Source organism: Wyeomyia smithii, chromosome 2 (assembly GCF_029784165.1).
Source record: "Wyeomyia smithii strain HCP4-BCI-WySm-NY-G18 chromosome 2, ASM2978416v1, whole genome shotgun sequence".
Taxonomy (NCBI): Eukaryota; Metazoa; Arthropoda; class Insecta; order Diptera; family Culicidae; genus Wyeomyia; species Wyeomyia smithii.
Genome location: NC_073695.1, coordinates 162,265,469 through 162,281,834, shown reverse-complemented (window position 1 = coordinate 162,281,834; position 16,366 = coordinate 162,265,469). Strand labels below are relative to the sequence as shown.

At 38.3% G+C, this 16,366-nt stretch overlaps 2 protein-coding genes across 12 annotated transcripts in view; one reads left to right on the top strand and one right to left on the bottom strand.

Moving 5' to 3' along the window:
- LOC129725476 (myotubularin-related protein 10-B) overlaps positions 1–13,796 on the top strand; it is a 107,091-nt gene extending 93,295 nt beyond the window's left edge. For both annotated transcript variants that reach the window (XM_055681374.1, XM_055681375.1), the window contains exons 8-10: positions 12,117–12,347; positions 12,408–13,133; positions 13,199–13,796. In XM_055681374.1, the coding sequence (XP_055537349.1) occupies positions 12,117–12,347; positions 12,408–13,133; positions 13,199–13,609 (1,368 nt within the window). In that variant the 3' untranslated portion in view covers positions 13,610–13,796. The remainder of the gene's footprint in view (positions 1–12,116; positions 12,348–12,407; positions 13,134–13,198) is intronic.
- Positions 3,421–16,366, bottom strand: part of LOC129725475 (metabotropic glutamate receptor 8-like) — an 89,015-nt gene continuing 76,069 nt past the window's right edge. For 8 of the 10 annotated variants that reach the window (XM_055681368.1, XM_055681370.1, XM_055681364.1 and 5 more), the window contains 3 exons: positions 14,208–14,359; positions 13,991–14,143; positions 3,421–4,280 (listed from right to left, as the gene is read on the bottom strand). In XM_055681368.1, the coding sequence (XP_055537343.1) occupies positions 3,999–4,280; positions 13,991–14,143; positions 14,208–14,359 (587 nt within the window). In that variant the 3' untranslated portion in view covers positions 3,421–3,998. Of the gene's footprint in view, positions 4,281–13,788; positions 14,144–14,207; positions 14,360–16,366 lie in introns of those variants that run through there. The other 2 variants (XM_055681373.1, XM_055681372.1) reach the window with 2 other exon arrangements.

Genomic DNA, 16,366 nt, shown 5'->3' with positions numbered 1-16,366 from the left:
TAAAACTCCGTCATTTAAGATCCGTTTGTTCAAACTTCGTCAGGTAAACTCTACATCATTTTGAAAAACTTAGTATCGTTCTATACAATAGAAACTTTCACGTGTGAAATACATTGTCCCTTGAACTCCGAAAGTGTTGGTGCACGTTTAACATGTCTTGGCATCGAATTGAAAAAATTTATACCTTTATAAAACAATGAATTTTGTGAAGCTCTCGTTAGAAAGAAAGGTGTTCTTATTTCATCCGCGGTTCTAGTGTTATATCTATGAAAATCTCTTCCTCTTTCAATTCGATCACTCAAATATTGAGGTAGCAAACCATTAATTATTTTAAAAATGAACACCATAGACAAATAAACAACTCGCTGCTTCACAGATAGCCATTGCAAAGCGTCCAACATGAAAACAGAGGAAGTTAATCTATCACAATTTAAAATCAAACGCATTATTCTATTCTGCAAACGCTGTAACCTCAATAGTTGTGTGTTATTGGCTAAGTATAAAAAAGTAGGGCAAAAATCCAAATGTGGAGAGATGATTGACTTGTATAGCTGTATTTTACTACTAATCGTTAATTCGTTTTTCAGACGGCATAGAATTCCATACTTTTTGGCAATTTTCTTGATGACATTGTCAATGTGAGCGTTGAACTTTAGATTGTCATCAATAATCACGCCAAGATATTTAATCTCCCGAACGCGACCAATTGCCTCATCATCAATCAAAACAGAGACATCATCATTTACAACGGTGCGCGAGAAAATCATAAATTTAGTTTTATCAATATTCAATTTCAATTGCTTATACTTCAACCATCTGCTTAGAGAACGTAAATCTTCGTTCAAGTGTGAAACGGCTTCTTCTACATTCTTAGCTGCAATGAATAATACGGTGTCATCGGCAAAAAGATTAATATCACAAAAACGTAAAACTCGTCGCATGTCATTTATATACATAATGAACGAAAGGGGCCCTAATACACTTCCCTGTGGAACTCCAAGATCATTCTCCACGGGACTAGAAACAGAATCATTAAAAACAGTCCGTTGAGTTCTGTCAGACAAGTAGCTTTCAAACCATCTGAATGCAGTACTCGAAATTCCAAAGCGCTTGATTGTGTTCAACAATAAGGGCCTAGAAATTGTCTCAAAAGCGCGTTTTAGATCCAAAAAAACAGCAAATATTGTGTCTCTATTTTCTAAGTTATCTTTCCATTTTGCTAGTACTAAGTTTAACGCGGTTTCACATGAGTGGCCTTCCCGGTAGCCTGATTGTTCCGGAATTAGCAACGAGTTACTATTTAAATATTCTAGAAGCTGGCCTTTAACAACTAGTTCTAATATCTTTTCTAATGTGTGTAACATGTTGATGGGACGAAACTCTTCGGCTTTAATCGTTCCAGCAACCTTTTGAATCGGAACAACCAACGATTCTTTCCACACCAAAGGCACGTGCCCTGTTTGCAACGATTCATTAATGAGGTCCAGCAAAGTGTGACCAATGACATTGAAGCAATCTTGAATAACTCTAGCATTTACATTATCTACTCCAGCCGTTTTACCTAATGAAAAACAAATTTTTCTCAGTTCATCTAACGTGATTGGGTGAAAACCATCAAATGTACAACTACTGTTAATCGGCTGTTTTATTTCGTCGGGTTCCTCGACCAATTCAATGGATTGATTGATCAATGAAACACTATTGACAAAATAATCATTAAATCTAGATGCAATAATTTGTTCTGAATGTTCTAATGTGCCTTCAAAAGTTATGGACCGCGGTTTACAATTACTAGGTTTCAACAAAGATTTCAAAATTTTCCATAACTCTTTGCTGTTATTTTGAAGTTGAACAATCTTTCTCTGGATATATTCACAACGCTTCTTTTTAATCGCTTGTGAATATTTATTACGCGCGAACGTGTACTCAATCCAATGATTCTGATTGTTCGATCTACAAAACTTGTTGTACAGTTTATCTCTCTTGCGCTTTAGGCGCAAGAGATCCAAACTATACCAGCTGTTCGAGTTTTTCAGCGAAACAAATTTATGTTCAACTAATTGATTCGTACACGTCTTCAAAATGTTAGTAAGAACAGCTGCAGATTCATCTAAACTACCGGTCGCGATTGGAAAACCCAAGCTTCTCTCAACAAGGTTCGAAACAGCCTGTTTCGAATATTTTCTCCAGCATTTCAATTTTATTGAATCATTATTATTATTAAAGTTTTCTAGAACATTAATTACTAATGTCTCATGATCGGTTATTTTCATATCAGAATTCGTAACTGAACGAATCGAATCAAAATTGCAATAAACATGGTCAATAAAAGTTCTACTCCGCTGGGAAATACGCGTATATTCATCTACACTTTGTTTCAAATTGGAAGACTCAACTAAACGCTTCAAATGATTCGAATTTGCATCATCTCGCCAGTTAATATTTAAATCGCCCGTCACTATATTTATTTTACTCAAATCAAGAAATTCATCAAGTCAGTTTTCCAATATTTCAAGAAAACGGCGGTCACTAGCATTAGGAGAATGATACAAAACATGAATCGACTCAACAGCTTTTGAAACCATTTCCTCGTGTAACTTCCAATTGATATTCCGTGTGAGGTCATACGGAATATCAGTTGGTTGCGTGCGAGTTGACCTGTTATTAATTGAAATGAGAATTGGCAAATGGTCGCTACCGTGAGGATCAAGTATTACCTTCCATGTGCAATCCAACCGTAACGACAACGAACAAAAGGTTTGATCCAAAGCAGTTGGACTTGCTGGAGGTTTCGGAATACGTGTCATTTCACCGTAGTTTGAAATTGTCATGTCGAAGTCATCGCAAAGGTTATAGATCAGTGGTTTTCAACCTTCTTCAGTTCATGCACCCCCTTTTGATAATTTTTACAAGCTTTTCCCCCCCTATGGGCACCATGAAAGAAAAGCTGTAGTAATTAAAAAATATAAGGCTTTTTAAACTTTAATTTTGACCAGGTTTCAAGCAGGAGCAGGAGAACACCAATACACGGGCATACAATTCAGCATCTCTTGTGAAGGTGTGTGTGACGATTTATCGTTAACAAGCACATTTGAAAAAAAAATGAAAAAAATGTCGCACCACCGTCAATCACAAAAGCCCATTACATGTGAAATTTTTCCACTCGCAATTCCCCCCCTGCAACGGTTAAATTCCCCCCCGGTTGAAAACCGCTGTTATAGATCAAAGAGGAGCAGTTATCATTGTAAGGGGAACCACAAGCCACGCCATGAGAGTTAAAAGTCTCCCAAAATCAAACGTGGCGAGTTTAATATCTTCTTTCTTACAACTGGGGGTCAGTGAACTACGGGATTTCGGATCAGAGATCAACGAACTGTTTTACAATATTCCAGCCGCTAGAGCCCAGCTCAGCGGTATTTATTCGCATTGCTCTCGCGCGTGTTGGTAATCACGCTGTCCGTTTTACATAGATAATTTTCGATCGGCTTCAGCGTTTGACTGAGCCTTTTCCTGTACACCACAATTCTTCCTCTTTAAGATATCGTATACCGAAACATTATACAATGCAAAATATTCATATTTGTATTTAATTATTGATTGCGTTCTTGAACGCTCTTATGTATAAAATTTGTTACATAATATAATTTTCAAAATATGTCCATTGACAGCTCTAACATTTATGTTTTCAGCAATGTGTCCATTGACACTCTATTTCTAAAGTTTCATTTTTCATTTTCAAATAATGCCTATTGATATTTTTATTTAGTTTTAAACATTTTAATTTTATATTTCAGATAGTGCCCATTGACACCAATATCTTTCTCTAATCATTATTTTACTTTTCAGATAGTGCCCGTTGACACCTGTATCTAATTATATATATATATTTTTTTTTTAATTTTTTTTTTTCAATTTATATACATACCCTTTTCTTTTCAGATTTTTAGATTGTGTCCTTTGACACTCATCATCATAACCACATACCTTTAGTTTTATTTTCATTTTTTCAGCTGCATGTTATCTCTTCTGTATTTTATTCTTTCTGACCGTCTCGGAACCGATGATCCTGCTGCGCTAGTCGTACCATCATTCGTTCGCAATCTCTTAAGGTCATTCTCTAACACCTCGGCAGAGAAACCAAAGTCTTCGCAACCTGAAGTGGATCTTTCACGTTTGCAAGCTCTTCTGCATGAGACCGTCAAATTATGCCTTACTCTAGCAGTTTTCGAGACCTTCAATTGCTCGCGATGCACCCTTAGCACCACGCTTCCAATACTTATCTGGAAAATTGTAGGAGAACACTGTTTAATAAATTTGGCTTCTATCCATCTGGAAGAGTTTTTAATATTATGGTTTTTGTACCAAATGTTATCTCCTAATTTCAGTCGAGCAATTTGATCAACCAAAACTGTATGCTTAAAACTAGGAATATCACAGGTTGCTATTTTTTTATCATCAAAAGAATCGTCATTAATCTTTGGTTTATTAATTTTCTTTGGATTAATCAAATCCAATAAAATCTTTGGTGTATACGTAAATATTTTCTCTGATGGAAAAGTCCCATCCTTTGGCAAACAAGAATTTCTTTAATTAATCAGAAACAAGTTAATCTGATCCTCCGTATCCATCTGCCTAACATCTTCATCAAACAGGAACTTTTTGAACACTTCCTTAACAATCCTTACCGACCTTTCGGCTTGCCCATTACTAGAGGGATTGTAAGGAGGGCTTTTCATGACTACTATTCCTTGCCACCATCCGTCACCACCACATCCGGAAGACCAAATCTTGCAAAAAGAGAAACAAATTTCCTAATAACCTTGCTTGCATCAGTTCCATAACGCATTCCACTTCGACCCATTTAAAATAACTGTCAACAATGAGCAAAAATATCTTTTGACCGAAATAAAAAAAATCGGCATGTATTCTACTAAACGGACGAACCGAAGGAACCCAATGCGTTTGTGTCTTGCTTTTGGGAACTATTGCCATCTTATTACACGATACACATGCTTGGACGAAAGCCTCTATAGCTGCGTTGATGCCAAACCAGTACACAGATCTACGTGCCATCTGCTTCATTTTTACAACTCCTGAATGGTTTACATGTAACATTTTCAAAATGTCCCTATGCATAATTTTTGGAATTACAACCCTGTCCTGGAAGATCAGACACCCGTCAAACAGTTCCAAGTCGTGTCTATTAGAGTGGACATTCAATAACTCCTTGTCAATCTTCTCAGGCCAACCATTCTGATAATATTTTATAATTCGTTGTAAAAATATGTCAAGGCTCGTTTCTTTGGCAATCATGGTACAATTAATGGGAATTTCCTGCGAAAAATTTATATTTTTTCACGAATTCTTTATCATATTCTTCAGGAGTACCCAATTCAAGTGGAAAACGCGAGCAAAAATCTGCATTACCCATTTGAGCGGATGGTCTGTAACAAATATTGAAGTCATAAATTGACAACTCCAAAATGTACCGTTGTAATCTAGTAACATAGATCGCGTTTTTGCCAGATTTCCCAAAGATTCCAACTAATGGTTTATGATCTGTGTAAACCGTAAAACTCTGACCATATAAAAATTTGTGAAACTTTTTGATTGTGCTTACTAAAGCCAAAGCCTCTAAATGTAGAATCGAGTAAGAACGTTGTGCTTTGTTTAAAGAAAATAAGGTGAAACAAACTGGTTTTTCTACACCGTTAACCATATGTGCAATAACACCACCTAGTCCATATCCTGATGCATCCGTAACAACTACAATTGGCTTTTTTGGATCATAATATTCTAAAATATTTGAATCCAACAAAGCCTTTTTGCTAGCAACGAAAGCCTCATCGCATTTTTTATTCCATTCAAATTTCACGTCTTTTTTAAGTAGTTGATACAAACAAAAAAGTTTAGAAGACAAATGCGGAACAAATTTGCCATAATAATTAATAAGGCCCAAAAAAGCTTTTAGCTCCGTAACATTCTTTGGGGTGGCTGCTTTACTAATGGTGGAAATTTTATCAGGACTAGGAAGCAGCCCCTTATCCGTTATAATGTGTCCTAAATAAGGCAAATTTGATACAAAAAACGAACACTTTTTCCAGTTCACCTTAATGTTTGCCTTGTTTGAGCGATCCAATACGTTATACAGTTTCTTTCGGCAATCATCTAAATCAAGTCCTGCAACCAAAACATCATCAAGGTAAACTGAAACATTCTCTAAACCAGCCAAAACTCGCTCCATAACCTGTTGGAAAATTGCCGCGCTAGACGATGCTCCCTGAGGCAAACGATTGTAAGTAAACAAACCTTTAATAGTATTGATTACTACAAATTTCCTGGAATTCTTTGACAAAGCCAACTGAGTATATGCGCCTTCTAGATCAAGAGAACAAAACACCTTACACCCAGAAAGCTTGGCGAACAAATCCTGTGCTACAGGAAGCGGATATTTGTTGGGAATGATTGATTTATTTATAGACACCTTACAGTCAATAACCATTCTAATCTCCTGATTTTTCTTCATCACTACTACTACAGGGGAGGCCCACTCGCTAGTCTTGATTGGTGTTATAACTTTTTGCTTTTCTAACATCTCTAAATGCTCTACGACCTTTTCTTGTAACCTGTATGGCACATCGTAAGCCCTTTTAAATATAGGTGTATCCTCTTTTAACACCAAATCAGCCTCATACCCAATAATAGGAAATGAAAAATCTTTAAGAAAAACATTTGGAAATTCCTTCCTAATATCCAAAATTGTTTTTTCCTTCTGATTTATTGCACTCACATTGTTAATACTAGAAAAATTTTTGAAAGATATTCTCCAATCAACGTAAAAAACATCTAACCAACTACGCCCTAACAAAGGAAGAAAATCATTCTGACTGTCTAAAATAATCAATTCCAAACGCCTATGGATCCCGTTGATCACAACATCTACTAACGCCTTTCCCAAAATTGATAATTCAGCCCCATTCACAACAACCAACTTCTTTTCGCATTTTTTTAAGGGTAAATCAAAAAATTTAGCATATAAACGCTTTTCCATTAAAGTGCTTGACGAACCACAGTCAACCTCCATTTTAACGAAACGATTTTGAATTTTTACGTCAATTAAACAGGGCTCATTAAAATTTGTTTTGTTTGAAACCATCATGCAAGTAAAATCACCTGAGTCGTCTGAAGAATCGTCCAATACTGGTTTAAATCTGCTAAATAATCGTTCCAAATTTGAATCAGCGCTAGTGCCTGGTTGCGGCTCATCGGCAAAACGTACAGTTGGTTTGCGTTGACTGTTAATGTATTTGTAGCATCTTTTCAAAACATGGCCTGGTTTCCCACAGAAAAAACAAGTAACTACTGATTTGTTATAACCATATTTTCTTGATTTACTCCTACTCCTATCTCTGTTATTACTTCTACTTCTATTTCTCATATGAAAACTCGACCTGCTTCTACTTCTGCTCCTATTTCTGCTATTCCGCTCGCTTAAATATTCATCACGCCTACCCAATCTGTTTTTCACCGATGCCACCTGTTCTGTTCTACCACTTATCATTCTAGCTCTCGATCCTGCTAACTCCCAATTGACTAACATGCGCTCAGCCGAAGCCAACGTTAAATTTTCCTCACTAAGCATTTTCTGCTGTAAATCTTTATTGAAAACACCCATCAAAAGCTTGTCCCTAATCGCGGTATCTTTAAATTCTCCAAACTCACAGAATTCCGCTTGAAGCTTAACAGCCAAAACGAAATTCTCTGCGGACTCATCTTCCCCTTGAACGCGGTTGTAAAATTTAAATCTTTGTATAAGGTCAGACTCTTTCTTATCAAAACGTTCTTTTAGTTTTTTAATTATCTCAGCGTATTGCAAGGTGGATAAGTCTCTCGCCGGATACAGCAGTTTGAGTTCCTCAAACACTGCTGGTCCGCTAAGTGTTATGAATAAAGCTTTTTGAGAGTTCTCCGGTACATTGTTGTACTGAAAGACGAACCCTAACCGCTCAACATAATTGGTGAATGAAGCACCAGGGACGTAGGGCTCAATCGAACCGACAATGTTCGAAGCCATTTCAACAAATTCAGCAGCGCTAATAAAAAGTAGAGTCACCCTAATGAGAAATCAGATATAAAATAAAGTCGCTTACCGAACCCGATGTATACTACCAAACCTTCTCACTCTCTCTGCTGATGACCGTGTATGTATGCAGTGAAAGCAGAGTACAAAGCAGAATCGACGCAGATAAATCTCCTTCAGAACTTTCGCGCGTCTCGCAGCCTGTTGTGCGGAGCTCAATTTCACACACTCTCCTGTCGGACTCGATTACACAGTTGCCGTAATCACCTAGTGCGGGCACTCTATGCACTTTGAGCAACACAGCCGACGGTGGGTATAATCAAATCAAATTTAATTACTGCCGCTGGAATAGCGTCGCGGATGATTAAAAAAAATTAACCTTTTTACGCACTCTAATGTCTTCTTCTCAACATTTTGCCAATAAATCACAGTTTTTCTTAAAACCTTAATATCTTTTCAGTATTATCTCGTTTAATTCGCACTAAATTGACCTTTGTCAACACTCTTTTCTTAGACCTTTGCCTACACTTTTCAGAGACCTTCGCCTTCACACAATTTCCCCCAGGGTATCACTATTTTTTCAACAAAAAATTAGCACCGTTGCGCCCAAATTTTTTTAAAATAGATTTACGCAAATAACTGTTTTCCTCTGTTTTTTGTTTGCTTCTCGCTAAACTCACTTACGACCGTTGCCGTGCTTCACAATCTCCAATAAATTTCAAACTTTCTTGTGCCTTGGCACACACAATTAGCAATTCCACTTATTTTTTTTTAATTTTTTGCACACGCGTACCGAATTGACTTCGTCGCCAATTTCAATATATCACAACTAGGTAAAATAAGGTCAGTGAACTCCAAGGATTTCGGATCAGAGATCAACGAACTGTTTTACAATATTCCAGCCGCTAGAGCCCAGCTCAGCGGTATTTATTCGCATTGCTCTCGCGCGTGTTGGTAATCACGCTGTCCGTTTTACATAGATAATTTTCGATCGGCTTCAGCGTTTGACTGAGCCTTTTCCTGTACACCACAGCGAGGAGAGAAGTTTTATTAAATCAAAGAGTAGCCGTTGCTCAACCTGTGCTCTGGGGGGAATATATATTGAGGCAACACAAAGCTCTTTACCTTGTATTGTCATTTGACATGTGACAACTTCGATGCCTGGAAACGAGGGGAGGTTAATTCGATAGAAAGAATAGCACTTCTTAATCCCTAGAAGTACTTCTCCATATGGGGTGTCTCGATCAAGGCGAATAATATAAAAATCATGGAAGTTGAGATCAATATTTGAAGTAAGCCAAGTTTCACAAAGGGAAAATGCATCGCATTTGTTTCTATTTATCAAAACTTTAAATGAATCCATTTTTGGTAAAATACTTCTACAATTCCACTGTAAGACAGAGATAGAATCCTTCGTATACGCAGATGAATTAGGCATCGAAGGATACAATCGCTGCAAGGAGGGGCCATTGGGCAGTCAACTGCTTCAAAAATAATCTAACTGTTGGGAGGAATGCTGTAAGAAAAATTTTAATTGGATCGGGTACATTGAAAGTTTCAAAAATCCAGTCCACAATGTCAGAAAATTTCACTAATCCAGAGTTTGTTTCATCAACTGGATGTGCAAAAAGAACAACTGGGGTTTTAGATGTTCTTGGCAGTGCTGGGAACTCCTTCTGGGACTTCAAATTTGCAAGCCCAGGAGGAGTTTGCTTCGGGTTTTCCGCAGCACTGTTTGGTTTGTTTGTACTTTTCATTCCACTTTGGGAAATCTTAGGTCCTTGTCTGGGAAGTTTAGGAGAGGAAATATTTTTCCTCTTTCTAGACTACCCAGGATTGGCATAAGATGTTCCCGCTGGTGAATCGTCAGAATTAGGTTCATCAGAGGTCAACAGATCAAAGGGGTTCAATGTTATGGTAGAAGTGGTCACGGTCTTCTTCAGCATCTCAGCGTAAGAACGCTCCTTAAGTGACCGCTTTATTTTATCTCTGTGCTGTATGTACACCGGGCGTGTGGAGAGCTCCTGCTGATTTTCCCCGCAGTGAATACATTTTTCAGCATTTACACTGCAAGAATCGTCCGCATGAATCTCCCCACACTTGCTACATCGTGCCTTATTGCAGCAGAAGGCGGCTATGTGGCCTCACTGCTTGCAATTGGTGCAATTCATAACACGGGGTACATACAATCGCACAGGCAGACGAACCCGATCGATCGAGACGTGGCTAGGGAGAGCAGATTCGGCAAACGTAACACGAAACGCGTCTGACGGAGTGTATACTTTTGTGCCGCCGACAAGAGACACAGACCGCAATTGCTTGCAACCTAAGATCTTTACTTTTACGTCGTGGCACAAAGAATTTTTGAAGCAGCCAAAGCCGCTTTCCAAAATACACTCGACCGACAAACTCGAATCGGTTATGACACCGTCGATCTCCACGTCTCGTGCGGGTATTTAAACGCGATACTCGCGTGTGAAAAGCTCTGAGCGAGCTAAAGCGTTGGCCTGTTCCAGGTCACTGACCACGACAAGGAGCTTGTTGGGTCTAACCTTGGAAATTTCGGTCTCGGTCTTGTACTCGTCAGTTCTTTCGAAATCTGCAGAATGTTTAACGGTTTTGACCTAGGTCCTGCCTTTGGCCGAAAGTAAACAGCAAAATTACCCTGAGATCCGTCCGGTTAAAGCCTGGGGCTAGGGGGGACTGTAGAGTGGACAGAAGAGGGAGTAACAGGAGGGTCAGGGTCAGAGGGGCTCGGGGATGGTGGCGCGGGAGGCGAGGGATCTACATCTATCGCGCTGAATCTAGCGCATTAGCGCCGACAAGAACACGTACCTTTTTACTTCTTCCTTTCAGCAGGATCTGATTGTTCGTAACTGCAGCCGTTACTGCCACACATCAGTGCGAATACAGCCAAACAGCAGCGAGCTGGGTGCGGAATACTTCACGCAGCGACACAACTCACTTGTCAGTTGACCTTGAATGCAGATTATCTTTTTCACTGCACACCGTGAGATCAGAGCTGTAGCCGATAGCTTCGCCGCAATACAGCCACACCACAGTGCGCCGGATACGGAATCACTTCACGTAGCGACACGACACACTATAGCCGGTTGACCTTGAACGCGGATTATCTAATCTTTTGTCTCGTTATTCGTACACACGGACCGAAATATAATGGAACAACCACTTTGCACGTCCGTTTCTGTCGAGACTTCGACACATTCTTCGGATTTACATCCATTGCGCTTTAGCTAGCGCACTAGCTCCGCCAATAACCACGTACCTTTCTTGTTCTTTGTTTTGAAGTGTACACGCAACAATGCTCTAGTTGTCTTCGACAGCACGATGACCAGATCACAGCCACACGGTAGCGAACCGACCTTGCAGCGACATACCCACACAATAGCCAGTTGGCCCCCAATGCAGATTACCTTTACACAGTACACCACTCGGAAAGACCGTACCGTTATTTGTACTCAGCGGCCAAATTACACTAAGGTCGCTTTTACGCGGTTTTTTACGCGGGTTTTTTTACGCGGATTCCGGAATTTACGCGGTTTTTTTTACGCGGATTCCGGAATTTACGCGTTTTTTTTACGCGGATTCCGGAATTTACGCGATTTTTTTACGCGGATTCCGGAATTTACGCGGTTTTTTTTACGCGGTTTCTTTTTACGCGGCACGTATCCCCCGCGTAAAAAGCGACTTTAGTGTATAATGAAGTGACACACCACCCTCCCCCACCCCCTGAGCATGTTAAGTAATTTACGAATGTTCCCTGATATGTTATTCATACGTGAGAGATTCACAATGTCTTCTTTGTCGTTGGTAACTGTCAGATAGAAATGCATCTTGGCGATTTTTTCAATATTATGTTACAAGGTGTCATACCCAAGAAAATAAATCGAATATCACATCATACTTAATTCTAAACCAAGTAACCAGGTTCAGCTGTTACAATTTTAGTAGTTATTTTGATGACTAAACCCAAAAAAGGAAATTAAATAATATATTTTTACACTCATGATTTTAGGTTTGGAGCATTGGAAATGCTGCACTAGTGCGAATGGCTGAACTAAGTGCAGAAATAGCTAGTTTTACCGTTGAAAATACAATGTTGGAGCACGTACGAAAATGTGACCCGATGAAAAAACCTCCACATTTAATGGAGCTTTCCAAACTGCTACCAAGTATCCAGGAAGTCAACATAAGTTACCACAAACTGCGAAAGTTATGCATTCCGGAAAATGATCACGAGTTCATGGTAATACGAGCTCATTTAGTTCAGCAAATTATTTTATTGATCGCATTCTATTTCCGTTAGGTACAAGATTCCAGGTTTCACACGCTGCTGGATAAAACATACTGGTTGTTGTACGTATCGGTTTGTCTGAAACAATCCGTAGGTGCCGCAAAAATGATGCTAAGTGGGTGTACTGTGGTATTACAAGAGATTAACGGTCGTGATATGTGTAGTGTAATATCTAGTTTAGTACAATTGTTACTAGATAACAGCTTTCGAACAATTAACGGCTTTCAAACGCTGATTCAAAAAGAATGGGTTACTCTGGGTCATCCTTTCTGTGATCGAATTGGTCATGTGTGCAGTCCAAACGCAACGGAACGAAGTCCTTTATTTTTGTTGTTTTTGGATTGTGTGTGGCAACTGTTGCAACAATTTCCGGAAGAATTTGAGTTTTCGGAAACTTTTTTAACAAGTGTTTGGGATTGTGTATTTCTTCCTGTTTTTGATACGTTTCAGTTCAATTGTGAAACCGATCGTCAAATGGCTAGATTAAATGATCGTGTTATTTTACGTCCCGCTTGGGATTGGGGCGAGCAATTCAGTGATAAGGATATTGCACTTTTTACAAATCCATTGTATAAAAAACCTGACGTGGAACACACGTGCGCGCGAAAATTAAGACTACCGCCTTCCGCTTACCGACTCCCTTGTATCGAAGACCTGAAAGAAAGTAATAATATGATAATGAATAACACCATGGGAGTGTTACCCCCTGGTGAAGATACAACGACATTCATACAAGAGGTGAATATTATTGTGTTGCAGTATATTATCAAACACGGCATAACTTCATTGTATTTTCTTCACAGAAGTGTTTTATAGAGCCCCAGTGTACTTTGAGAGATATCGAAATTTGGCATCAATGCTATTACCGTTGGATGCCTTTTCTAGAGATAAGGAATGGTGGTCAACCGCAGATAGATCTTTTCAATAGATCGGTTTTAAATAACATAAACAAACTCCAAAAGGTGCTTCAGACTGGACAATTGTCAGCATCTAGTGAAAACATACTTTTCGAGGCAGGTCTAGGCACGGAAAATAACATCAGCAAACCAAACGATGAAATTGGAATTCACACGAGCAAAACATTAGTGGTAAATTCGTTCTTTCCGTTCACAAGTAATGCTACAAATGCAGAGCTCTTGGATGTTCTGGTCACCAATGGCGAGTTTCTGAATGATGGTTCATCAATTAATGATTGTGCATCAATAAATTATTGATTGTTCTAAGTATCCGGCATTGATTAACATCTAGGAATGCCGAATACAAGTTGATGCCCTTGTTAACATTATGTTTCGAGATCATTGTTATACATTGAAACGTTTTTATATTCAAACAACTCAGAAAATGTAAATAAGATCAAAAATATTGAAAAAATATAATAATAAAAAAGGCAATGTTCATTAATTATTATGATTTGTAAAAAACTGATCGTATGTATTTCAACAAGTTTTAATCGGGACTTAATCGCACAGAATAAAATCGATCTCTTCTTTCTTCGTTTTAGTGAATACGCGCCCTGTTTTGTTCCTAAAGTTAAGTTTTATCATTAGCGTCTAATAACTAGCGGCAATGTTTTCGTTTGAAACATTTTTTATCACCTTTTCATTTTCATTGCACGTTGCCGCTGTAACAATAACAGCTGCCATCATTGATGATTGCGCAGACCCTGTTGTTTTGTTTATAGTACTGTATCGAATAGGCATCATACTTTGTCTTATGTTGCGCTCTGGTCGAATTAAAATTATGTACAGCTAAAAGAAACAATAATAACGATATTAAACTATTGCAAACTACTAAACTATTTCTGAAAGATACCTTAGGAGAAAACAAACAAGCTAGAGTTACTGTTGCCGATAAACTAATCGTAACCGACATCGATGTTATGCGAAGTTGAACATTATTTCCTGTTCCAAAGTATAATGGAATGAATGCTAACCATATCACACACGTCGTGTACATAGTAAAACCTGTAAATCATTCAAAAAACGTCATTATGCATTGTTTTAGTTTCAGCTCTTAAATGTTGTGATGAATTTTAATGTCGGGCTATGTCTTTGATCATTAAGCTGATGTACATCCCATGAAACCGAAATTCGGTCATCACCTGGTAGCAATGATTTCATTTAATCTTTCGACTCTGTGTAGCTACTTCTGGCGTTAGGCGTCATCCACAAATTACGTAAGTACTTATTTTGGAAGTTTTGACCCCCTCCCTCAATAATAAGTCTTTGTACATTTTTTCATTACCCCCCTTCCCCCACGAATCTTAATTATAAGATTCGTTTTTTGATTTGGTTGAAACTTTGCATAGGCGTTTCTATGGACAAAAGATGCCATTTTATTTTTGAAGCACGACTCATATTTAAGAAGCTATATAAAAATACTATGGCATTGGCATTGATGGTTACAAATATTTTCAGAGTTAAAACGGTTAGTGAGATGTCTTTGGCAAAGTTATAGATAATAAATTTGTATTTCCGAAAAAACAAACACTCCAAAAATTTTTATTCGTACGAAAAAAAAAAGTTTTCTAAGAAAGTTCATTTTTGAAAGAAACAAATTAAAGTTAGAACGTTTCGTTTCGATTATAGGGTAACGGAGGTATTTTGGCCAACATTCATATTTTGGCCCACCCGGTAACATTTTACGTATTTTATCTGATGAATTGAATGAATATTAGAAAACTATGCATGCAACATTGAAGAACACACCTAAGAATCATACTACACTTTAATTTTCGGCGAAAAACTGGCTCTAGGTAGTGTTTTTTTTTAATTAAACCCATTCTCCTGAAACCAACTATTTTTGTTCTAAAAATACCGATGATGATCTTAAATATAATTAGTCCGAACTATTTCCATACACGTCTGTAGATATAAAGGTGGGCCAAAGTAAAAATTTAGTGGACCAAAATATGTTTTTAGTACTTCGTAGAAATTTTGATATTTCTAGGATATTTTTCAATATATTGCATTGTTGAACGGTGTATATTAAAATAGACACTCAGCTTTTAACAGTGGTATAATAGAGTAGGTATTTATGTTGAAAAATTGTGTTTGTTTTTAATAAACTCTGCGAACACTTCCCAAAGCTGGCCAAAATACCCCCGTTACTCTATAACGTCTTCAGCAAAGTTGTAGAAATTTGTATTTTTTTTTTATTCTCGCTTATTTTCCGTCGGTCTATTTCCGCCACTCTTGTGGCCAATCACCGACGCCCAGGGAGGCGACTCCACACCCAGGACCCTAACGACCCGTTTATAAACGGACCGGCGCCAACGGCTTTACTTCCTCATGCGATGGAAGGCGTGATCCCAGAGATTTTTCGCCTCAGAAAATCTCCCGGTGTCGGCTAGGATTGAATCTAGACCAGTTGGGTTGGTTGTGAGTGGATCACGCCACCTCACAACCATCGACACCTATGTCGGCGGTGGGATTCGAACCCAGGCGTCGAGCGTGAGAAATTTGTATTATTCTTCCAGAAAAAATACACCTGAGACAAAAGGAATTTGGTCTTTTTCCTAGAAAGGTATAGCAATCACTGGCAAACCATACGTAGAAAATTGGCCCAAATGACTGAATGTCACCATTCGACGAACTGGACGTTTTCTGTATGTATGTTTGGATGTGTGTGTATGTGTAACTTTTGAATCTACAACTGGTATGTCTGTAAAAGGTTGTTATTGAGCAGAATCGCGCCAAATGACCTATGGTCGAATATCGACCATTTTTGATTTGAATAAAACTTTGCACACGTATTTGGCTTTGCAAGCTGAGCATTTTTTACAGATGCAGAGATTTTTTGCACCCATGAGTTTCATTCTAAAAGGGCGTATGCCTTTGGGTATAGGTTTTATTCGAAGCATTGTAGCCCAGAAACCGTTGGTTGTATATAAAAACTGTCTGAGAATGAGTTGTAGGGAATTAAAAATGCATCATAAAAAAATATACACTGTACAAAAAAAAATTACTGAC